At 36.1% G+C, this 25,270-nt stretch overlaps 1 protein-coding gene across 1 annotated transcript in view; it reads left to right on the top strand.

Annotated features, from left to right (window-relative positions):
* Bmt2 (base methyltransferase of 25S rRNA 2 homolog) overlaps positions 1-22,964 on the top strand; it is a 57,707-nt gene extending 34,743 nt beyond the window's left edge. The window contains exons 3-5 of the mRNA XM_032906932.1: positions 1,232-1,402; positions 17,716-17,830; positions 19,555-22,964. Of these exons, the coding sequence (XP_032762823.1) occupies positions 1,232-1,402; positions 17,716-17,830; positions 19,555-20,184 (916 nt within the window). The 3' untranslated portion in view covers positions 20,185-22,964. The remainder of the gene's footprint in view (positions 1-1,231; positions 1,403-17,715; positions 17,831-19,554) is intronic.
* The last annotated feature ends 2,306 nt before the right edge of the window (positions 22,965-25,270 follow it).

The following is a 25,270-nucleotide window of genomic DNA, read 5'->3' as shown; positions in this document are numbered from 1 at the left end:
AGAGTTTTATTCACTGTCAATTTTAAGTTTTATTGCATAATGGCCAGATAGGATGTGTGGAATTATATCAGTTTTTCTGTATTTTTTTAGGTTATTTTGTGTCCCAGCATGTGGTCTATTTTAGAGAAGCTTTCTGAGTCATAAATATTCTTTGATGTTTAAGTGGAATATTCTATAGGTGTCTCCTAGGGCCTTTTGATATAATGTCCTTTAATTCTGAGGTTTCTTTGTTTGTTTTTTGTCCAGATGTCCTATTTATTGGAGAAAGGGAGGTTTTGAAGTCACCTGCTATTACTGGGTTTGTGTTAATTTTGTGGCTTTAATTCCATTTGTTTGCTTTTTATATAAAACTGGGTACAACAAAGTTTGGTATATCTATGTTTAGTATTGTATTAGTTTCTTGATTGGTCAGGGGTCATAAATTGCAAATCTGGAGCTAGGCTTGTAGCTGGCAAATGGGGGTGGGGGAAGAGATGGTAAAAGTAGAAGGAACTTTTAACTATTTAACATTTTTATAATAATATATTTGAAAATATAATGTAATTGTATTAGCATTCTCTACAGGAACAGAGCTGATAGGATGAATCTATCTGTCTAATACCTATCTATTTCTGTCTAATTTTGATCATCTACCAATATACAAATAAGCAAGCAAACAATAAAGTAAGTAAATAAGTAAATAAATGGGATTTATTAGAGTGGCTTACAGACTGTGTTCCGCCTAATTAAAAAATGGCAGCCTGCCAAAAGAAAGTACAAGAACCCAGCGTTGTTCAATCCATGAGGCTAGGTGTCTCATCTAGACCTCAGTATTTTATTCCTGAAGAAATAGGCTCGAGTACCAATTAAGGAATGAACCAGGGAAAGCGAGGGCAAACAGGCAAAGAGCAAGTGCTTCCCTCTTCCATGCCCTTTATGTAGGCTGCCAGCAGAGGTTGTGGTCCAGATTTGAGGTGGTTCCTACCCCAGAAGATCTGGATTTAGGCTAGGTCTTCCCAACTCAAATGATCTAGTGAAGAAAAATCCCTCACAAGTATACCTGGTCAGTCACTTGGGCTTTAGTTAATTCCAGATGGCATCAATTTAACAACCAAGAAAGCTGTCACTGTAATATTTGGCTATTAAAAATAGGACCTTTTAATTTGAAAGTTTCACACTTTGAATAATGAATGGTGATTTTTTTTCATTTTACTTCATCACATCTAATGTTTTAAAATATTTTGATTTTTAGTGTATGCAGAGAGTATTTCCAAAATGGTGGGAAGAGAAAAGCACTTGAGAAAGATGAAAAACGAGCTGTCCTCGCCACTAAGACCACTCCAGCCTTAAACGCGCACGAGTCTTCTAAACTTGAAGGTCCTTTAACAAACCTCAGCTTTACAAGCCCTGAGTTTATAACTGAGTAAGTATATCTCATCTGTTTCAGTCCACGTTTCCCCGGGAGCTGTGCTAATGTGAGTAGTGTAGTAGAACAGAATGTAGTGTAAAATGCTGTGACGGGTAATCCTTAGTAGCAGACGGTCCGCTTTCTCCTCTGCTGTATGAAAGGTTGAGACAGACAAATTTATAACAGCTTTAAGTATAACTCTATCATACGAGTTCAAGAAGTATATGAAAACTTGGTGTTTCTGCAGCATATGTTGTCCTTACTAAAAATTAAAAAGAATGGTTTATTAAATGTTATAATTGTTATGAATATATACAGAATCAAAATCATGAAAGTCAATTAAACTGCTTAAAGTAGTTAGCCACTAAGAAATTATAAATAATAAATAATATTAATACTAACCAATCATCTCAGTTATTGTTGAATCAAAAATGTACATACACACACACCTTTATATATGTAGATATAAAACTTGCCAGCTCATGAATATTATAATCCAGTTAACCATTGACATTAAAGTTATGTTTAGTCATATGCCAATAAATTTTTGTGTCATATAATGTTTTACTAATTGTTTGAAAGTTATAGAAATATTCTTAATAAATGCTGAAAATGAAACATTCTCTCTCTGCCCCATCTACTGTGAGAATGAAGACCATTCTCAGCAGACTGTCGACATTCCAGAAAATGTCGACGTCACTCTGAAGGGGCGCACAGCCATTGTGAAGGGCCCCAGGGAACTCTGAGGAGGGACTTCAATCTCATCAGTGTAGAGCTGAGTCTTCTTGGAAAGAAAAAGAAAAGGCTCCCTGTTGACAAGTGGTGGGGTAACAGAAAGAACTGGCCACTGCCAGAGCCATCTGCAGTCATGTTCAGAACATGATCAAGGGTGTGACACTGGGCTTCCGTTACAAGAGGAGGTCTGTAGATGCTCACTTCCCTTTCAACGTTGTTATTCAGGAGAATGGGTCTTTGGTTGAAATCCGAAATCTCTTGGGTGAAAAATACATCCAGAGGATGAGGACAGGTGTTGTTTGTTCTGTCTCTCAAGCCCAGAAGGATGAGTTAGTCCTTGAAGGAAATGATATTGAACTTGTTTCAAATTCAGCGGCTCTGATTCAGCAAACCACACAGTTAAAAACAAGGATATCAGAAAGTTTTTGAATGGCATCTGTGTGTCTGAGAAGGGAACCGTACAGCAGTCTGATGAGTGAGACCTCAGTTTCCTAGCTCCAGAAACAAGATCCTGATCACAAATACAATTTGGGCTCTTTGGGAACAATAAAAGACTTATATATTGGAAAAAAATGCTGAAACTGCAAAATTAGACTCTTAATTTTGAGTAAGTATATTTGAGTAAGCCGAACTTTTGATACCAGCATAGCACTATCTTTGGTTACTCTGACCTTGTACTGTGCCAACTAGTTATAAATAATTTCATCTAAATAAAATTAGTACATCATTGATTAGTTCACTAGGAAAAAGTAAGTCATCTTTGAGATTATTGCAAAGCTTTTAATGACTTGTCAGACATCTTGTTCCTTAGGTGTCATGAAATATCATAAATATTTCAATGTCGGTAGTTAGTGATAGAGCACTTGCCTGTATCAGTAAGGCCATAGGTACTGTTGGGCATGAGTTTAAGCTGATATGGTCTTTGTTAGCCAGCTGGGGACTACACTGGGTGCTCAGAATCCTTTCTCAGCCTTTCTTTGGATGAGTTTTCAAACATAAAAACCTTTTCTGGGTTTACATACTTCAGTTAACAAGAACAGTTAGGCAGAGTGGAATTACAGAAGCCAAATGGCAAGGTTAGTATATTTAGAGACTTTCCCAGAATTAGGGTCTTTGATAGGTAGTTGTTTGTTTTAGTTGTGGCAGGTTGTGCTGTCTACATGCCGAGTCTTACATCCTGAATGTCACTTCTATCATGGAGTCAGTTGTGCTAAGATGTTGGGGCCTGCTCAGGTCTAAGGCCCTATTACAGTTCAATCCCCAGTACTGCCAAACACTGATAGAGCTCTAATACTTGGGCCAGGATGCCCTCCATCTTCTGCCTGTCCTTGTAAGAGTTGAATAAGGAGGATATATGAAATGTAAACAGTTTGCAAAACAGCCTCACCCTTCACTTTTTGCCAGTCCCTCTTCAGCCATAGTCTTGTGGAGGGCATATCTACTTCCTCTGTATCTATTTTCGTTCCAAAATTTCTGGTTTATCTTCTAGTATGAAGCTCAGCCTGACCAAGACTAGCATAGCAACCTGAGTCTGGCCTACCTGCTGATTGTCCCTGTTTGTTCCAGGCTAAGTTACTGTGCTTACTGAGAATACTCTGTAAACTTTTCCACCCTACACCCCAAACCAACCCGGCCCCCTCAGGCAGGGAAATTGCTGCAGTTTCATAACCAGCTTTGACCTGGAAGAATCTAAGGTTTTCTCTTGATGAAGCAGGTATGGCAGAAAGGAAAACAGCTCCAGGAAGCACAACCCAGATCCTCAGTGCTCTTTGTCTGCATTCAACTTGTTTTCACGACAGACATCCTTCAACCTATTTGCCTCTCCTTTGAATTCCTTGGAACAGTTATTTTTCATGATTTTTTCTAACTTTATAGTTCCTTCTTGAAGAATCGATTTGTTGATATATTTAGTTACATATCTCATTGCTGTGTTAAAATACATGACAAAAGTAACTTAAGGAAGGACTTATTGATTTTGGCTCCCAATTCAAGGATACAATCTCTCTTGATTAGGGAAGACAGCAGTAGGGGCTCAAGGAAGCTGGCCTAGCTGTATCTACATAAGGATGCAGAGAGAGATGAATGCTAGTGTGCTTAGCAAGCTTTCTTGTTTTTATTCAGTCCAGAACAGCTCAGTATGGTAATGCCCACAATTAAGATGGGCCTTCCCACCTCAGTTAATCTAATCAAGGTAATCCATCTTAGGCATTCCCAGAGTCTAACCTTTAGATTCATTCAGGGGCTTGTTCCTAGGAGATTCTAGACCCCTCAATGGCAGTCAACATTAACCATTACAATCAGCTTTTACCATAGTTAGATGTCTTCTGATTTCATTGTTAAGGTGAAAATATATTTTTATAGTATTTATAGGAAAGTATCTAACTATGATCGTTAAAGGTAAGAATTTACATTATATAATTTTAAGCATTTAGAGTGACTTTGCCTAAGGTGATTCTGCCTAGGTATTTTTCATCTAAAAAATTGTACAAACTGGGACCAAATATTCAAATATATGAGCCTGTTGAGACCATCATCATTTAAACCACCACAGCAATATTGTTTAACTTTTCTTCTATCTTTATTATAGTACTTACATTAAAAATCACTATTATAGATTTTCCTGACTACCAATAGAATGAAGATACAAAAATGTTATATATAAGGATCATAAATAAAAGGGAAATAGTCCTTTATCTCTGGTTACATTTTAAGTATATTTCTTTCCTAGCTTTCTGTGGACATTAGTTTTTGTAAAGACTGTCCCATACAGAATTTGTAAACTTTTTATGCCAATAAAACACTCATTTTTGCACACTGTTCTTCAGAAAAATACCACCAATGTGTGTACATCACTATGATGACCCAAATCTGTTAGATATTCAGGAAAACTATTCTTATATGATTATTTATTACTAAGTAGAGTATATGTGAGAGAAGACAGGGTATGATTGCCTACATGGAATCACTATAAGTAGTTCTAGGCCCTTTTACATGACTGCTGAGTTGAGTTCAGTAAGTACTCGTTACATAAACTTATCAGCATTGACCATTTTCATATTTTGGGGTTTTTTCTCCTCCTTATTGACACTGGAATAAATTGACAAATTTTTGTAGTAATGTGTACACACACACACACACACATCATAAGAAGAAGTAAATTTATTAAATAGAGAACAAGGGGCACGATACAGAATTAGGGAAGTAAATATGTTCCGTGGGTAAGTGCTTCTTATGGCAGAAACAAGGCATGTATGAGACTACTTTACTTTCCAAAATACAAACTAAAAACAGTAACTAGAACTTGGGTTTGGTCTTAGAACTCTTTTCAAAGAAGCCATTTTAAGTCAATCCTTAGTCTAAGAGAAGAAACTCATTATCAATATATTCATTGTGATTGCCAGATGGTGATCCTACAAGCCTTTCATTCCTGCATTTGGGTAGCAGAGCAGGCACAGCTCTGGGTATGAGATTTGCATGTTCTTCAGTGCAAGTTCCAGGACTACACAGAGAAATTCTATCTCAAAAAAACAGAGTGAGAGGAGGAGGACAAGGGGGGTGGGGGGGAGAGCAAGCACATGCTCTCTCTCTCTTGAATGTTAATATTGTTACAAGAAAATGTCCCCAGGCTTTTCTACAGAAAAATTTGATGGAAGGATTTTCTCAATTGAGATTCTTGCCATATGACTGCCATTTGTATTGACAGTTACCCTTCCTAAGAGGGTAGTGGCTGACAGATTTGCAACTGAACAAAATACAGATAAAAAGTAACTATGGAGTGCTGAGCTCTAAATGAGACTTCTATTAGATCACTCCCTACCCACGAGTTTTTGGGAACACCATAGAAGATTATAAGAACTAGAGGTCAAGGACTGTTATGAATTGCTTTTGGATTTTTTTGTTTTTGATTTTTGGGGTTGTTTTGTTTGTTTTTTTTGTTTGTTTGTTTGTTTGTTTGTTTGTTTGATGTGACAGGATCATTGTATTCATGAACTCAGAGCATCTGTGGCTGTCCTCTAAGATCTGTACAAGATCAAGCCAATCAGCATTCCAGCATGGATAGGGAGAGGGACTCCACTCCTACCCGAGAACTATTTATAGTGGATGACTGCTTGTGGAAGGACAGTTAGTTTTCTTGAGAGGCATGGCCTGTCTTAACCTGTGAACATACTGGCAACAATAACTGAACCCAATGGGCTGTAAGCTAAAAGTATATTGCATGAATGTATATGAAAAATCAAAGAATAGATAAGTTTAAAGACTAATACTGTTTACTTTTTAAGCTACTTTTTTTTAAAATGGGAAGAAATAAAGTTTCAAAACTCTGACCTTTCTGATAATGACTCAAAGTATTGGTTATTTAGAATAAATGTAATGAGAGTACAAATTCAAATACCATTTGGATAACAGCTCAGCTGGAAAATAGTCATGAGACCAGAACCATGATCCAAATATCTATATTATATTTAAAGAAAATCACAACTACAAAGTATTTTCTACTGAAATAAATACTGTTTGGAGGAACATATAAAATAAATGTACCTTTTTAGTAAGAGTTTTAAATTATTTAAACACCTTGTTAATCTCAGGTTATAAGATTTTTAATATAATTCTGTGAACTATGTTCCTATCACTATTTAGATTTACTACTTAAAACAAGTTATTATCCCTTTGGTAAGTGAAATTTAATTTAATTTGATCTAATGTAAACATAAATCTAGTGACACTTTACACAAAATATAAAAAGAAAATTTAAGAAATGGATTCTTTAGTGTTTTATTTTGAAATAAATGGCTATTTTCACTAGTAAGATACAAGTTCTTGGCTCTAACAACTAAGAGGTCATCAACCATGAAGTATTCATAGAATTTTAAGGGGAAGAGCTAAATTTCAGTGATTTGGAATTCAACTGGGGGTAGCGTGGGGGTTATAGTAGGCTAATGGCAATCTTACAAGTGACAGTAACTGGAAAAGTCAGGAAAAACTCTCTAGGAAGTACAGATTAGGAGTTTTACACAGCTGGCTAAGCACACTTGTGTGCTGTATATGTACTGATTTATTTTTTCATTATCTTGAATCACCTAAATAAATTCTTTAATGTTAACATAATCACATTAACAGAACACTAAAACAGGTTAGCTCTCAGGCTCCTATCCAGATGTAAGTATAGGTTACAGAATTGGGTTGAAGGAAGAATAAAGTGTAGGATTACAGTTTTAATCATTGCCTACTTATTTCCCCATGAAGACCACTTTCATGAATTATTATTTATTTATTGAATTTGTTCTTTCACACATATGTATGATACATTTTGATAGCTCTCTCTTCTTCCTCCTTCCTGTTCACCCAACCCTTCATGCTACTCTGTTATCTGCATTTAAGTCTCTCCTGTTTTTTTCTTTTCTTTGTTGTCCCTTTGTGTTGACCAAAGTCACCTGTGTGGACTTGGGGTTGGAACTATGTTTTGAAGCCTCATAGGTATGGCCCTGAATGTACAGATGAGTTTTATCCATTCAAAACAACTCCATAGTTATCAGAAATGATAAGTAAATGAACTTTGAGGTTCTACTTCATCCTAGATAGAATAACTATCACGAAACAATGTGATTAAATTAACTGCCACAAAAAATATCATTGAATTTCACATAACCTAACTCCTTCCCTCCTAGACATATATTCAAAACACTCCATACCCTACTGCTGAGATATTTGCACATATATGTTAGTCGTCCTTCTATTTACTATACAAGGAAATAGAACAATTGAGATGTCCCTTAATAGAAGAACCAATAATGAAAATGTTGTACATACAAAATGGCATACTGCTCAGCTATAAAGAAAAATGAAATCATGACATTTGCAGAACTATGGATGGACTGAGAATATATAACACTAATCTAGATCAGCCAACCTCAAAGGAAAAAGTCCACTTTTCCCTCATGTAGATCCTAGTCTATGTAACATTTAGAAAAAAAAACCGGGAAAGGGTAATCAGGCAACAAGAAAGGATGAGATTCAGGCATAAGGACAGGAATTGTGTAAGAGGATGCAAAATACAAAGCTAATTGTTTTTCTAGTCTCAATTAAGGTATAGTTTTCGTTTGTTTGTTTTGGCGTGTGTGTGCGTGCGTGTGTGTGTGTGTGTGTGTGTGTGTGTGTGTGCGCGCGCGCGCGCGCGCGCGCACGTGGTGTACTAGTCGATAAAAATGTAATTGATAGTGAAAACATAAAACCTTAAGCGAAGCTCTGTGCCTTCAGAATAGCCTCTGTCAGCATTCCCTAGAGGAACAGACTTGGGACTGAGAAAGTGTTTGCTTGAGTGGCTCCCTTCGTCTAGCTGTATGATGTTACTTACAAGGTTATTATAGTCAGGTGATATGCCAAGAATGAATTATCACTAGGGAGTGCTGTCTTGCCTTTAAAGTATATATTGTTATTAGTATTAAACCTCAGTAAACACTAGTTATTTTTATAGACTGCCATAGAACATACTTATGCTTTTTAAAATTTTGTTCATAAATCATTTGTATTTTGATAAATACAATTCATTTTCATCAGAGGGGCTTGATATTAAGTCATAAGAAAAATGTTGGAAAACTATCATAGATAACAGTAATATTATAATTATTAATATTATAAATTAAAATTTATGCCATACACCTAACACTGATTTTCAGAAAATTCATACAAGTATGGTTCATGCTAGAGTATACTGAACATGATTGCATGTTCGTAACCCAAAAGCAGTGAAAAGAAAATCATACTCAGCTATTAATAGGGAAAGTCAATTAAGACATTTTAGCTGGCTGAGTATTTACCCATTTTTGGTACTATAATTTCATTTGCTACTACGCCTAAAATTGGAATGATCATATGCTTTATTTTTGTATAGTCTTCTTGAATATTTGCTAGTTTTCCTTTATTTTCAGAAGTGTCCCAGATTGGACTGCACACGTATTTTGATAACCATATCTGTAAAATGCATAGTGCCATAACCTAACTTAGGTATAAAGGACACTAAGGACAAGGATTTGGTAGATAGAAGAATATAGGTGAATGGACATTGTGACTGATAGATGGCTTTACTCTTTCTAAGACAGCAAAACTGGAGGGAGGGAGGGAGGGAATGAGGGAAGGAGTGTCTGTGTGTGTGTGTGTGTGTGTGTGTGTGTGTGTGTGTGTGTGTGTGTGAGAGAGAGAGAGTGTGTGTGTGTTTGTGTTTGTGTGTGTGAAAGAAGCAGGCACAAAAATAATAGAAAGTATTTGAAAAGATACTAAGTCTGCAAAAGCTACCAGATGAAGAGTAGAAATTCCAAAGTGAAATATCAAGTAGTCTCAGCCACTTGACATCAGAATGGAATTTTTCTAGTCATTCAAGCAGCAATATTTGCTAAGTGCTACTGTTCTCTTGTTCTTTGCTAGGTAACAGGGAATTTGGGGAAAACAGGTGTTAAGACTTTTAAAAGGAAAATGTAATATTAAAGAAAAGAGATATATGTGGAGTTATAGATATGTTTTAATTTTTCAACTGTATATTTTTGTATTACTATTTTTGGTTGCTTAATAATATACATTGTAGTTTGCAAATATAAAGTATTCATAAATTGTGGAGAGCACAACTCAGGGGTTAAACAACTGTCTAGCCAGGAGGCACTGAATTCAGTGCCTAAGACTAACCCAACAAGAAACAGAAAACCAATGCTACTTACTGAAAAAGACAAGGATACATGGTTTGTTCTAAATAGTAACAATGGTTGTTTGGTAGAAAAACTAATTTGTTATTTTAACTTTATTTAAAGTGTGTAGTTCTTTTCTGCTGACTGAAGAGAAAAATGAAAGTTTCATATTATATTTCATGGTTTCCATTCTACCCATTCTAGAATGCTATTTTCAGAAGACATAATACACAAAGTGTATTACAGGTTGAATATCTAAGTGGGAACAGCTGTGCTTTAGATTTCAGGGTTTTTTTCTTTTTTGGAGGAATCATATACGCATGCAAGGAGGTAGCTTAGAGATGGAAACCAGGTGAGACATCACTTCATTGTTTCATGCAACACACAGCCTAGAATTTGTTACCATATGTGTGAAAAGATTGTGCTTTTGACTGTGACTCACCCTGTGAAGACAGGTGTGGAATTTTCCATCTAAGTTATCTTGTCCAGAGCTCATTAAGTCTTAGTTTTTAGAGCATTTCAAGTTCTGTTTTGGACTAGAAATAAATTCATTTGTTCTTCATAATGAGGGGGGAAACACGGAGCAGAGTGGTTTTTCTTAGACAAAGGGGCTAGCCCCTCTGTGCTCCTGTAATTTTTCACACAGTGTTCTGAATGCCAAACATGGAGCTATGAGCTGCGACCCTGGCACTCTACAGTTTTGAGTTCAGTGCTTGAGCTGTGCAGTGAGATCCAGTCTCAAAAATACCCTAAAAAAAAAAAAAAAAAAAAAAAAAATGGTTTTATCAGGGTTAGGAAATCATAGGAAAGTGAGATGGCTATAAGAAAATTTTTCAACAGAAGAAAAATAATTATCTTTCAAGCCTTAAACAATTATAAACAATGTATTTGGATAGGTTGTACACATTTTGTAATCAATAAAGTTCATGACATAATTGACTTTAACTTTGATTTATGCAATCTGAAAATGATACTGAGTTGAACAGTACATTGCTTTGAATAGCACTGTAAGTTTTGCTGTTTTCAGAAATATGGCAAATAAGGCATTATCATTGGCATTGTTTTAATTTTTAAGACCCTGAAAAAATATAATATGCAGAAGTATAGAGGAAAAATATAAACTCTTATTTTTTGTTATTAAAAATAGATTTTTATACAATATATCTTAATATGTTTTTCCTCTCCCAGCTCCTCCCATATCTCCCTACCCAGTCAAATCTAGACCCTTTTTTTTGTCTCTTACTAGAAAATAGATAGGCATCTATAGCAGCAGCAGCAGCAGTAGTAGTAGTAGTAGTAGTAGTAGTAGTAGTAGTAGTAGTAGTAGTAGTAGAACAAACGAATAGTATAGAATGAATAAGTGAACAGAAAAAAAGAACATAGGAAACATATATAGACATGGAGATATATATATTCAAACATGGAAATCCAATTAAAAATACAAACCCAGAAGCTATAAAACACAAGTAAAAAGATCTGTAGCATTTTTAAAATGCAGCCAAATGAAGCTTGGCACACACGCACACCTCCAAAATACTATTGAATTTGTTTTGTCTTGGTTATCTATTGCTAGGCATTGGCCTTCCTTTAAGGGAGTTTTGTATACCCAGTGAGACCCCATTGGAAACGACTAATATTCTTTTGAAAGTTCTTATCAATTGGAGATAGCATGAGACTTGTGTCTGCTTCTCTCCCATCCTAGCACTGGGACCTCATCTGGCTTAAATCTGTCAGGCCCTGTGTCTGCTTCAACAGTGTGTCAGTTTATACGTGCGTTGGTCCAGTTATAGCTAGAAGTCCTTGGTTCCTTGGTATGCTTCATCCTTTCTGGTTCCTACAGTCTTTCCGCCTCCTTTTCAGCAGAGTTCCCTGAGCTGTGAGGGGAAGAATTAGATGGAGACATGTCATTTAGGACTGAGATTTCTAAGGTCTCTTATTCTCTACAGTTTGTCAAGTTGTGGATCTTTGTATTTATGAACTCTAAATTTCAAATACTGTAAGATCCCTGCTTTGTTTGTAACCTTGCTGTTTTGATTAAAATGTTAACATTATTTGGAAGAATGTTGAAAGGAGGGGAAAATCAAGTAAGGAAAGCATGCATACATTCATACATACATACATATGAAAATTTCTACTAATTCACTTTGTGTCTGCGTGCGTGCGTGCGTGCGTTGTGTGTTGTGTGTTGGAAAAAGATCACTTGAGCCTGTGAATGTTTAAGCACTTGTCATATCTAGAATTCAGGTCTATACAGGCTCTAACAGGATCTATAGGTTTGTAGTATAAAGCCCAATTTCACTCCTCTCTCTCTCTCATCCCTCTCCCTTGTCTTGTCCTTTCATTAAACTTCTCCACATTGGGGGAGGTGGGGGTTCATCAGTGGCTCATATATTTTGGGGTCTAAACCTTCTACCATGAAACTTGTGGGATAGCTACTGCTATTTAAAGTGCCATCACAGGATCTGAAACTACATACTGTTCATACCCCTTTGATGTTTTCAGTCATCCCTTTGCCCTTGTTTGTTCCTCTGGCTATTGGAGGGCCTTCCTTTTCTTCCCTAGTTGTTGCCCTGTGCATCACATACCCAATGAAGACTCACTACCTAATTGCAAATTTGCCAAAATCAAAGCAGGCATCTTGAGCCATAGTGGTTCACAGAACTGTGAAGTGAATCCCTACACCAACTTTTATAATGTCGTCTTTGTTCAATTTATTCTTATACAAATAATGGCCAATTCCTCAGGAGTGTAACTGTATGGAAGGATAAATACATATTTAATTTCAAGAATATTCTTTATTGTTTCTAGTATTGGGGGAATTTTTTTGAATAACCTTTATAATAGTCTTATTTACATATAAAGAAAAGTCTTATGCATGTATCAAGTGTATAGCTTTCATAAGTATCTTATCAATGTAGTGATATTTTATCAAATTGAAATTTGTGATCACCAGCAACTCCACAAAAAGAATCATTAAATATGGGCTCAAGAGATGGCTCAGAGGTTAGGAGCACTGACTGCTCTTCCAGAGGTCCTGAGTTCAATTCCCAGCAACCACATAGTACCTTACAACAATCTGTAATGGAATCTGATGCCATCTTCTGGTGTGTCTGAAGACTGTGTATGGTGTGTACTCATGCACATAAAATAAATAGTTCTAAAAAAATTAATCAAATATGCTGAAAATAGAAAGTAGTTTGAGTGTTGTGGCCACATATCTAATGTGCAGTCCTTGTTCCCTAATTCATCTACCTCTTCACATGTTAATTCATTTTTAGAACGAATTTTTCCAAATATTTTCATTATCTTAATATTAACATAGGGTAACTCATGCTTAAAAATTCAGTTGCTCCTTCGTTTTAAATAGAGAATGACTTTTTTTATTGCTTGACCTTTTAATAATTTTGAATGTCAGAAAAAAATGGCCTACTAGCACATACTTGTAGTTGCCACATTTGGGGGCTAAGGTGGGATCATGAGTTGAAGGTAATCCTGGGCTAGAAGCTGCCTGAGCTGTAGAACAAGTTCTAGGTCAGACCTTGCCTTTAGAAGAAAAAAAAAGTAGTATGTGTACTTTTTTAAATGTATGTTTACCAGACATTGGTCAAGCATTGAACAAATATCTTATTTTGTCCTGCTTATCCCCATAGTACCTATTGAGAGACCAATCAGGTTTATTAAACTGGATTGGTCTAATTTCAGAAGTCATATTCTCTTTTTTTTTTTTTTTTACTGTATCATATCTTTTTTTATTAGATATATTTCTTTTCTTTTCTTAAAATTTTTTTATTAGATATATTTCTTTACTTACATTTCAAATGTTATTCCCCTTCCTGGTTTCCTGTTCATAAGCCTCCATCCCTTCCTCCCCCATATAGGTATTCTCCCCATACATCCCCCTTACTGCCCCACCATATTCCTCTGCACTGGGGTCCAACCTTGGCAGGACCAAGGATTTCCCCTTCCACTGGTGCCCTAACAAGGCTATTCTCTGCTACATATGCAGTTGGAGCCCTGGGTCCGTCTGTGTAGTGGTTTAGTCCCTGGAAGCTCTGGTTGGTTGACACTGTTGTTTTTATGGGGTGCAAGCTCCTTCAACTCTTTCAATACTTCCTCTAGTTCCCCCCAAGGGGGTCCTATTCTCAGTTCAGTGGTTTGCTGCTAGCATTGACCTCTGTATTGGACATGCTCTGGATGTGTCTCTCAGGAGAGATCTATATCCAGTCCCTTTCAACATGCATTTTTTAGCTTCATCAATCTTATCTCATTTTGGTGGCTGTATATATATGGGCCACATGTGAGGCAGGATCTGCATGGCCATTCCTTGAGTTGCTGCTCTAAACGTTGCTTCCATATCCCCTCCAATGGATTTTATTTTCCCCCTTTTAAGAAGGAGTGGGAGCATCCGAATTTTGGTCATCCTCCTTCTTGTGTTTCCTGTGGTCTGTGGATTACATCTTGGGTAATTCGAGCTTTTTGGCTAATATCCACTTATTAATGAGTACATATCAAGTGTGTATTTCCGTGATTGAGTAACCTCACTCAGGATGATATTTTCTAGTTCATTCCATTTGCCTGTGAATTTCATGAAATCATTGTTTTTGATAGCTGAGTAGTTCTCCATTGTGTAGATGTACCACATTTTTTTGAATCCATTCCTCTGTTGAAGGTCATCTGGGTTCTTTCCAGCTTCTGGCTATTATAAATAAGGCTGCTATGAACATAGTGGAGCACGTGTCTTTGTTGTATGTTGGAGCATCTTTTGGGTATATGCCCAAGAGAGGTATAGCTGGGTCCTCAGGTAGTGGAATGTCCAATTATCTAAGGAACTCCAGACTGATTTCCAGAGTGGTTGTACCAGTTTGCAATCCCACCAACAATGGAGGAGTGTTCTTCTTTCTCCACATCCTTGCCAGCATCTGCTATCACCTGAGTTTTTGTCCTAGCCATTCTGACTGGTCTGACTGGTGTGAGGTGGAATCTCAGGGTTGTTTTGATTTGCATTTCCCCGATAACTAAGGATGTTGAACATTTGTTTCGGTGCCTTTTGGCCATTCGATGTTCCTCAGCAGAGAATGTTTTGTTTAGCTCTGTACCCCATTTTTAATAGCGTTATTTGGCTCTCTGGAGTCTAACTTCTTGAGTTCCGTGTATATTTTGGATATTAACCCTCTATCAGATGTAGGATTGCTAAAGATCCTTTCCCAATCTGTTGGTTGCCATTTTGTCCTAACAACAGTGTCCTTTGCCTTACAGAAGCTTTGCAGTTTTATGAGATCCCATTTATCGATTCTTGATCTTAGAGCATGAGCCGTTGGTGTTTTGTTCAGGAAATTTTCCCCAGTGCCCATGTGTTCGAGACTCTTTCCCACTTTTTCTTCTATTAGTTTGAGTGTATCTGGTTTGATGTGGAGGTCCTTGATCCACTTGAATTTAAGCTTTGTACCTGGTGATAAGAATGGATTGATCTGCATTCTTCTACACACTGACCTCCAGTTGAACCAGCACCATTTGCTGAAAATGCTATCTTTTTTCCATTGGGTGGTTTTGGCTCCTTTGTCAAAGATGAAGTGACCATAGGTGTGTGGGTTCATTTCTGGGTCTTCAATTCTGTTGCACTGATCTATCTTCTTGTCTCTGTACCAATACCATTCAGTTTTTATCACTATTACTCTGTAATACTGCTTGAAGTCAGGGATGGTGATTCCCCTAGAAGTTCTTTTATTATTGAGTATAGGTTTTGCTGTCCTGGGTTTTTTGTTATTCCAAATGAATTTGCAAATTGCTCTTTCTCTATAAAGAATTGAGTAGGAATTTTAATGGGGATTGCATTGAATCTGTAGATTGCTTTTGGCAAAACGGCCATCTTTACTATATTAATCCTGCCAATCCATGAGCATGGGAGATCTTTCCATCTTCTAAAATCTTCCTCAATTTCTTTCTTCAGAGACTTGAAGTTCTTGTCATACAGATTTTTCACTTTTTTAGTTAAAGTCACACCAAGATATTTTATATTCTTTGGGACTATTGTGACTATTTCCTTAATTTCTTTCTCAGCCTGTTTATTCTTTGAGTAGAGGAAGGCTGCTGATTTGTTTGAGTTAATTTTTAACGCCGACACTTTACTGAAGTTGTTTATTCTTAACTGTATCCTCAATAAGGGTTAAAATGGTGATGGAATCGTATACAGTGCATACGTTATAGATTCTCATTTTTTCTGACTGCTGTCATATGAATATTCAGATTTGCACAAATGTATGCTAGGCAGTTCTCTGGCTGTTGGCTAGACTTTATGGTCTGACTGAGCATTGTGTAACTTATGCCACAAGAATTTGCTGGCTTCTATCTTCCTTCAACTAGCGTATTGTCATATTTCAAACAGTGACAAGTTAATTCACTTGACAAGTGATTATTACAGGCGTAATCCAGTTTACATATGACAGAATTCAGCTTAGATTGGCTATGGTACAAAAGGTTACCTCTCAAGTTTCTAGAGCAGTTCTTGTCACTGAGAAAGTTTCTGGCTATTTCATACAGAAGCTGGCATTTATCTGGATTTTCTAGTCAGAACAAGCTGTTTTATTTACACAGATGTGCACGCATGCATGCACACAGACACAAACACAGAGAGAAAGAGAATTCACTTGGAGAAATTACTAATCCCCTATATTCCTATAACCTTATTCAGGTAAGTTTTTATAATTGCATTTCATTTATAAAAATCTGTTTATTTGATTCATATTTTTGATACTATCTTGTGTACTGTAGTAAAGAAATTATCAGGTATGATTTGAAATTTCTTTTTTTTTTTTTTTTGTTCTTTTTTTCGGAGCTGGGGACTGATGACTTTATTTCTATAAAGTCTTAATACATCAAGGTCTGACTATATAGCCCACATATTATATTTCTTCCTTTTTAAAAAAAAAAATCACTTTTAGATTTGTAGTTTAAAGTCATTATAAAGCAAATACTAGCCAAGGCACAGAACAAAGTTAGACAAATCTCTACACTCTAGCCTTAAAAAAACTCTATCTTTACATAATTATTTATATTCCCTTTCCTTTATTTTTCATGGTATAGTCATAAATTTTTTAGAGAAAATTATTGTATTAAAATGGCAGATGTTCAAAGTTAAAACAGTCATACTATTTTATTGTTCTTATTCAGCCTGAATTTGGGAACAACAAGGCGACTGAACTTATGAGTCATACTGAACTTATGATTAAATTTGCTACCGCGTTTTCTGTTGGTTTTTTTTTTTTTTTTTTTTTTTGAAATGAAGAATACATGCAAACAATAAGTAAATTCAGTGTTTTAAAGAATTCTATTTTATTATTTATTAATTGTTTTCCTTTTGTTCATTTGAGTCATTGAGACAAATTAAAGTGAAATTCAAATTATATTGACTAATCAATTTGAGTTAATTCTTTCCTATACATAATGGTCTCAAAATCTAAGGTGTGGTTCTTGGCTATGAAAAATTATTTTCACACTAAGTTGTATTTATGCTTTTATTTTTTACTTTTTATTCTCCTTTATTCTTTACTTTTTTCTGTGAGTGTAGAGTGCTCTCAGAGGCTGCATGCCAGGGTATTCTACAGAAGCTTAAATAAAGCAGCAGCTGTTAGACTCCACTATATACCAGACATTAAAACAGTCCAAGAAAGAGAAAACATGGCCTCACTTTTTACTGCTGTTCTTAAAAGTACTGTTTACTTAAAGATAGAATATGCAGCGGTATATGAAAGTTCCTGGCGTTTCTCCTATACCATGGAATGCATAGACACCAACATCAACAACTGTCCTCAGGCCCGCCTAAGACAAGCCTTTCAGAGCTCGCAGTCTTCAGGAGAATTGTTGTTTTGCACGGGAGTTTTGCATGGGTGACTTCAGTGTGTTTTAACCATGTCCCTGTTTCAGGTTGCTTCAGGCCTCAGGAAAGATAAGATTACTTGACGTTGGCAGCTGCTTTAATCCGTTTTTGAAGTTTGAAGAATTTCTAACTGTTGGCATAGATATTGTACCTGCTGTAGAGGTATGTGGTTTCATTTACAGACTGTTTTTAACTTGTATCCTTAAAAAGGAAAAGCACTATCTTTACATTCTTAAAGTAGCAAAGATATTCTTACTGTCAATTAGCAAATTATTTCTGAAAATTTTTTAGCATTTAGCCAACCAATATTAACATATTTTATTTTCTTTGTTCTGTGCCTTCTGTATATCTAGAAAGCCAGGACATGGAAGTATGCTGTTGTAGAAATCATTGTAATTTAAAATGTGTAGGTTATAAAGATGTCTGTGTGGCTGTACTGCTCAGGGTTCACCGGTGACTGCCTTTGTACTCCATAAGCATGGCTCTCCTGTCTTAGCCTTCCACCTTACGTAAGGCTCTAGGTTGTGTCCTCCATAAGCATGGCTCTCCTGTCTTAGCCTTCCACCTTACTTAAGGCCCTAGGTTGTGTGTATCAGCTTTTTATGTGAACTCTAGGGCCTAAAGCTCATGTCTTCAGGCTATCATGGTGAGTGATTTTACCCATGGAGCCATCCCCTAAACCCTATATACTATCTTACTCCATTTTTCTATAGTTTAGTGTCTAGCCAATTATGAAATATTTATTTCTTTGTATCGTTTTCTTTCATCATTTGATGGCATTAATTAAATTTAATGTGCAGTGTGCTTCAAGGCAGAAATTAATTTTTAAAGAGTAAAAGTGGTATTGTTATCATTTTTAAATGTTTGGATTTAGTACAGTAAAAAGCATTTTACTGACCTTTAAAGAGTGCTGGCACCATTCTGCATATACAAAGTCTGTCCATCACTTACACTTCTATCACTGTGACAAAGCACGTGATAATAGATCCATTTGTTTATTAGGCCAACTATTGATAATAAACTGAATACAAATGTAAACAACTTAGAAAGGAATCACTCTTGTATGTTCTTATCCAAATTAAATTCCAAATAAGCATCAGTTTTAATAGATGCTTTAAATTATCCCTAGTTTACTAATGTGTAAGAGAGTTTGTGTGTGTTTGTTTGCATATATAGAACGATGGTTAGGAACTTGGGAGACTTAATTACTCAAGGTTTTTAAGTTAGTAGAGAACAGGGTATGGGGTACACATATGCAGTCCCAACACTCGAAAGAACACTTGGGTTTAGAAGCCCAGTGTTAGCCTTGACTTCAAGATTTGAGGCTACCCTGAACCACTGGGGACCTGACCCCATCTCAAGTAAATTAAAAAATTAGTAAGTAGAAAGAAATGAAAATCTGTGTAGAGTTAGTAATAAATAATAATTAATCAATGCTGAATTCTATACAGAAACTGTGAGATGTTAAATATCATAGTGTGAAGCTTATATATTAAGGTGCACATATTCTCGACATTGTGTTTGTTTATGTATTTATTTATTTATTTTTAATTTTCTAAGGCAGGGTCTCACTATGTCACCCAGACAGGCTTCCAGCATACAGTCCTTGGCTCAGGTTCCTGAGTCCTGGAATGACAGCATACGTGTCACACTGTGTAATTCTTTTTTTTTTTTTTTCCGGAGCTGGGGACTGAACCCAGGGCCTTGCACTTGCTAGGCAAGCGCTCTACCGCTGAGCTAAATCCCCAACGACACTGTGTAATTCTTACTCTGACTTCCTGGTTGTTTTTGTCTCTGCAGAGTGTGTATAAGTGTGACTTCCTGGTTGTTTTTATCTCTGCAGAGTGTGTATAAGTGTGACTTCCTTGTTGTTTTTATCTCTACAGAGTGTGTATAAGTGTGACTTCCTGAACTTGCAGCTGCAGCAGCCGCTCCAACTTGCACAAGACGCTATAGACGCTTTTCTGAAGCAACTGAAAAATCCTATTGATTCTCTTCCAGGAGAACTTTTTCATGTGGTTGTTTTCTCTCTCCTCCTTTCCTATTTTCCATCACCCTACCAGCGATGGATTTGCTGCAAGAAAGCCCATGAGCTGTTAGTGCTGAACGGCTTACTGCTCATCATCACCCCCGACTCCTCCCACCAGAACCGGCACGCTATGATGATGAAGAGCTGGAAGATTGCTATAGAATCCCTGGGCTTTAAGCGCTTCAAGTATTCAAAATTTTCTCATATGCATCTCATGGCTTTTAGAAAAACCTCCCTTAAAACCACGAGTGACTTGGTTAGTAGGAACTATCCAGGGATGTTATATATTCCTCAAGATTTCAACAGTGTAGAAGATGAGGAGTATTCTAACCCTTCCTGCTATGTCCGATCAGATATAGAAGATGAACAACTAGCGTACGGTTTCACAGAGCTCCCTGATGCTCCTTATGATTCAGATTCTGGAGAAAGTCAAGCCAGCTCTATCCCATTCTATGAGCTAGAGGATCCCATCTTACTTTTAAGCTAATGTAAAAGCAAAAAGTCCTTCCATTCCAGATTCCTAAACTAAATGCTTACACTAATCAGAATACTAACATGAACTCAGTATTTAAAGCCTGGTTTGCATAGAAGAAATGCAAACGTTTACAGAGTTTGCTATTTTTTCTACTTCTGGATTTCAAAATTTATTCTTATAGGAAGCTTAAAGTTTGATGCAGAGTGACTTCTGTCTTAGCAGAGACCACTGTTACTTTAGCATTTTGCATTAAGATTAAAAAGGTACCTTCTTCTCTTTAGTGCTGGTGTAAAGCCTAATTTACTATGTGTTTCCCTATTCAGTTTAGTGTTGACTTTACGTCCTGTTCTGAGAAACCTTAAGATGTGTAGAAAGCCGTAGATTGCACTTTGATGACTCACAAGGTGAATATTTCACACATAGGTTGGTGTAGTTGTTTGTGGTGCACCTGTCTTTTCCTTAAATTGTTACCTTTACAGAATACAGTCTCCACTCAGTTTCATCTAACAATCTAAAGTTTTACTCCTGAACTTTTTGAAATTGGTGACAAGTTTTTATATTAAGCTCATTCGGAAACATTAGACATCAGAAGAGATATTTCCCAAAGAATGTATTCTAATTAACATAGCAAACACCATTGCCAAAGTAGTATTTCTATGACGTTCTTACTAATTTAGGCTTTGGTGTTCAGTATATTTACCTGTGAAAGCTAATTTTTATTTTTTTAAAACTTGGACTGCATTGACAGAGTGTTCTGTTTAAGCCAGAAGCAGTGTATGATACTCAGTACTGACCTGGGACACCTTTGTGAAAGGTTTGCACTTGTACAAGTTTATATTCTGCTGTGACCAACTCTGATAGGGTCCTCACCTGTCCTTTAAGGCGGTGCTGCACTACAAGTTTGGAATTACATTAACATTTTGAAATTAACCCTCTACTGATAATCTCATAAAATGGTCTTGACCTTTTGTTATCCTAATTCTTTCTAAGCCCTAGCAGAAAATTTTCTTTGACTATATAAACAATTAGTTGGCTGTGGGAATTTCCCTTTCCACATTGATAAATGCCTTTCTGTGTTTCTGAATCAGAAGCAAATGATTAACTAGAAATATATGTCCAAACAAGACAAAACAGTTAAGAACATTTAGTACACATTGTCTTGTCTATGCCAGCAATTGTCATGTGTCATGTAAACTATCATTTTAAAGAGTGCCACTGTGTGGATTTTTTTCAAGTGGTTATTACATTAAAATTACCTCATACTGAGGTTTTTGCACTGAAATATCACAGTTTCAGATTTCATGGTTAATGTTGTATGAGTGGGTATGTATGTGTGTGTTGTGTGTGTGCCTATGTATTTTTAAAAGAAACTTGCATTTTCAATAGTTGATCCTAAATTTCATAAACTGTACTTCTTTACTCTGGTAAAATGGATGTTTTGTGCTTATTGTGAATTGCTATAGTTAACTTTGAATGTCAAATTTTATTTAGAAATACATAAGCTTACACTTTATGTGTTCATTGTATGTATCCAATATTTCATGTTCAGTTTCACATGCTAAATTAATGACAGTAACTTGATTATAACTAACATTAGAAAAGTCAGTTGTCTAAATGCAATAAACATTAGTTGTTCAAATATGCCATAAGTAACTTGAAAATTTTCATTTATTTTTAGTAGCGCACAGTCCCATCATTATTAGAATTTCTTTTCATTTAGGCACTACAGGATAATGGTTTAAAACTCCCTCAAAAGGAAAAAAAAAAAAAAAAAGGACAAAAGACTGAAGAGACACTGTGTTCAGGATAAAACAAAACTATGTTCTAGTAACATCTCTTTTACCACACTGTTTCACTGTTTTCTTGTTTGTTTTGTTAATGCTTAAAATCCTAAGAGCAAAGGAAACAATACACCAAATGAAATTGCTTTGGAAGAAAATGAAACAGTACTTTGGAAGGTTGGTCTAGGTATCACCTTTGAGACAACTTTTATGTCACAGCAAAAATGTTGGTGCTATAAATTCTTCTGATTGTTTACTGATATTGAGTCTGCTTTTGGTCCAAGGTATGCATGATATATGTTAAGTAGTACTTAAAAATATCTCTTTATAAGAACTACTACTTAGTATAAATTGATTTGATTTGATGTTATTTTTACTGTAAACTCAGCTTACTCAAATTAGAACTTACACCAATACATATTCCACAAGGCCAGTTCAATGTGTAAGTGTTGAAATATAAGCAGTCATTGTGGGTTGAGGTCAGATAATATAAGTAATAACCAGTGAAGTTAATAGGTCCTTCAGATATTGTATAGGTACGCTAAAATTATTTCATCTGGATATCGACAATTTAAGGGACTTCCTTTCATATTCACACCATTTCTCCAAAATAACTTGGTATTTCAAAAACTTGGTAATTGGGCTGAGTGATGGTAGCTTAACCTTTTTAATCCCAGCACTTGGGAGGCAGAAGCAGGTGGATCTCTATGACTTCGAGGCTAGCCTGGTCTTCAAAGCAAGTTCTGGGACAGTCAAGGCTACCCAAAGAAACCCTGACTCAAAAAACCAAAAAGAAAAAAAAAAGAAAAAGAAAAGAAAAAGAAAGAAAGAAAGAAGCCAGAAGATAATCATGTGGTTGGTGGGACTCTTCGTGATCATGAACAGATCATGTGGTTTCACCGCAGTTGCAAAGTGGGGAGGTCGCGTACCTGAAAATGTACGTTTGTGTTTGATGTATTTTTTCACATTTTGTGAACAAAGCACATTTATTAAAAAATTTAAATTTTCTAATATTATTTGTCTGTTACTTGTAAATGATGAGCTTTTGATCTTTGATATGTTTTGCTAAAAACTTGAAAGTCTTGGAATTAATTTAGAATTTGACTTTTAGAATTTTTCTTCTCACCTGGTCATGTCCCTTCATTTCATAAGTTCATTCTCACAGTCCAGAGAGTGCAGATAACTTCCCATTAACAAATGTTGCCATGTTCTTTATGAAAAATAACAGCATTCTCATTAAGTATGTCCACCATATATAACTGGTTCACAAAGAAAATGAAATGTGGTAACAGTTGTTATAGTTAAGAATATCTGTCCATTCGTAGTAGTATTCATCTTTCTCATGAAAGACTTTTAATCGAATAGTTTTCTGTATTTTACCATGTACCATATGCTAGGAAGCAGGAGTGATCATAGTTCCTAGCTTTCTTGGAGCTTATGATATATATCATAATAGAATATATATGTATACATATATATATATTTATATGTGAATGAATGAAAACTATCATCTTTGTATGTAGGGAAGAATGATTTATTGATCTGTAGGTTTTCTGCTCTGCTTAAAATCCTTCATTTATTTCGCAGGGCAGAATAGGAATTGCAGGGCAGAAGGTGTTAAACACTGACCACATGAGTACTCACGCATGCATGTATGCATGTGCATACACACGCATGCACCACTCTTCAGAAAATTTCATTGCTTGCTGCTCCAGAAAAGCACAGGCTAAACAGATTCTCTGATTCTAAGAGGACTAAGAATGCACTGGAGCGCTTCTCTACTTCCTGCACTGGTCTGAGATGAGTGCAGCAGGGACCCTCAGTAAGCAGTCAGTGGAATATAGATTTAAGTCTGGAACAGGGAAATTGCTCAGAGACAGAAAATGTGTGTAATACGTACAAGGCTCTACCTTCAATCTCCTGCACTTCATTAGAAAATGAAAAGCGAATTCTTGTCAGTGTTTCAAATTGTTAGATAACAAGGGTAAAAATGATAATTTATTCTTAACCATTTCACCTTTACAGTATCATCTGTAATAATGGAGAAAAGTCATATGTTCCACTGTGAACAGTAATATCCTACAGTATTAGCAGTAGTCTGCATTGTGCAATGCTCAGAGAATAGGCATTTTACCACAGCCAACAATTGCAGTAACTTTTAGGCCCTATAGATGAAGTGAAGGAGAGTAGTGCAAGGTTTCCTAAACAATACAGAATATGCAAATTTCAACAATCATAAAGTAATTTATTTACCTTTAGCTTTCATTTGAATGTAGTATCCTAAAATAGAATGCCTTGTCCTAAAGCAGGTTCACAGTTTCAGTAGCTCACTGTGTTTTGAGATTGGATTTGGTGGGTTGTGTCTGTTTTGAGACCTTAACTGTATAGTCTAAGATGACCCCAGACTCCCAGGAATTCTCTGGCCTCAGCCTCAGAATTCTTTGAAGCCAGGGTCACCACACCTGGCTCCTTTGTTAAGATAATATTCCTGTTATTTGTAACTCTAATAATTTGTATTTAACAGAAGTAATGTCCAACTGAGCATTATTTTTCAAAGGATTTATGTTTTTGTGTGTGGGGGTCTAGGGATCATCGTAGAAATCAGTTTAACTTTAGTTCATTAGAGGGAGCAGAGCTTTGTCTCCTGTGGTGCTTAGCGTTCACAGCAGGGTTTTAGCTCTTGAAATGCCAGAATCCATGGCTCTGCTGGAGTTTTGACTCCATCTACATTCCCTGGTGATCAGCATGTTGCCATCACCTAGCCAAGACCAGATAATCTTAGCTATCCCGTCTAGGAATCAGTTCCACTCTTCACCAGTCTCCATCTCTGAACTCATGAACATAACTGTCTCACTAAGATGCCCAGAATACAACTGAATAGATTTGGGAGAATGGGATGTTAGAATTGGAAGACAATCCCAGCTTAACAGATTCATAAAACACAATAAAGAAATACAATATAGAGCTACCAGCTACCAACATTTTCAAACTCCCAACTCTCCTATAATGGAATCCAAAATCACAGAAATAGCTGAAATGTCTGATAACAGAATTCAGGAGCTTTGTAAAAGAATTAAGAGCATACAGAAGAATCAAACACTTGCCCAAGCTGAGGAAATCTGTCCAAGACCTTTCACAGGATAGTCTCCAAAGTGAACTTTAAACAGTAACTGGAGAATAAAGTCTAAAATATGGAGGGAACATTATTGAACAAGAACCAAACAAAGTTAATGGAAATAAATGATCAATAAAAGCATCAGAAAATATCAACAGACATGCAGGAGAATGAGTTTTAGGGATAGGAAACAGGTATGCAT

The sequence above is a fragment of the Rattus rattus genome, chromosome 6 (genome assembly GCF_011064425.1).
Source record: "Rattus rattus isolate New Zealand chromosome 6, Rrattus_CSIRO_v1, whole genome shotgun sequence".
NCBI lineage: Eukaryota > Metazoa > Chordata > Mammalia > Rodentia > Muridae > Rattus > Rattus rattus.
The sequence above is the reverse complement of the archived record's forward strand: the minus strand, read 5'-3'. Positions and strand labels throughout refer to the sequence as shown.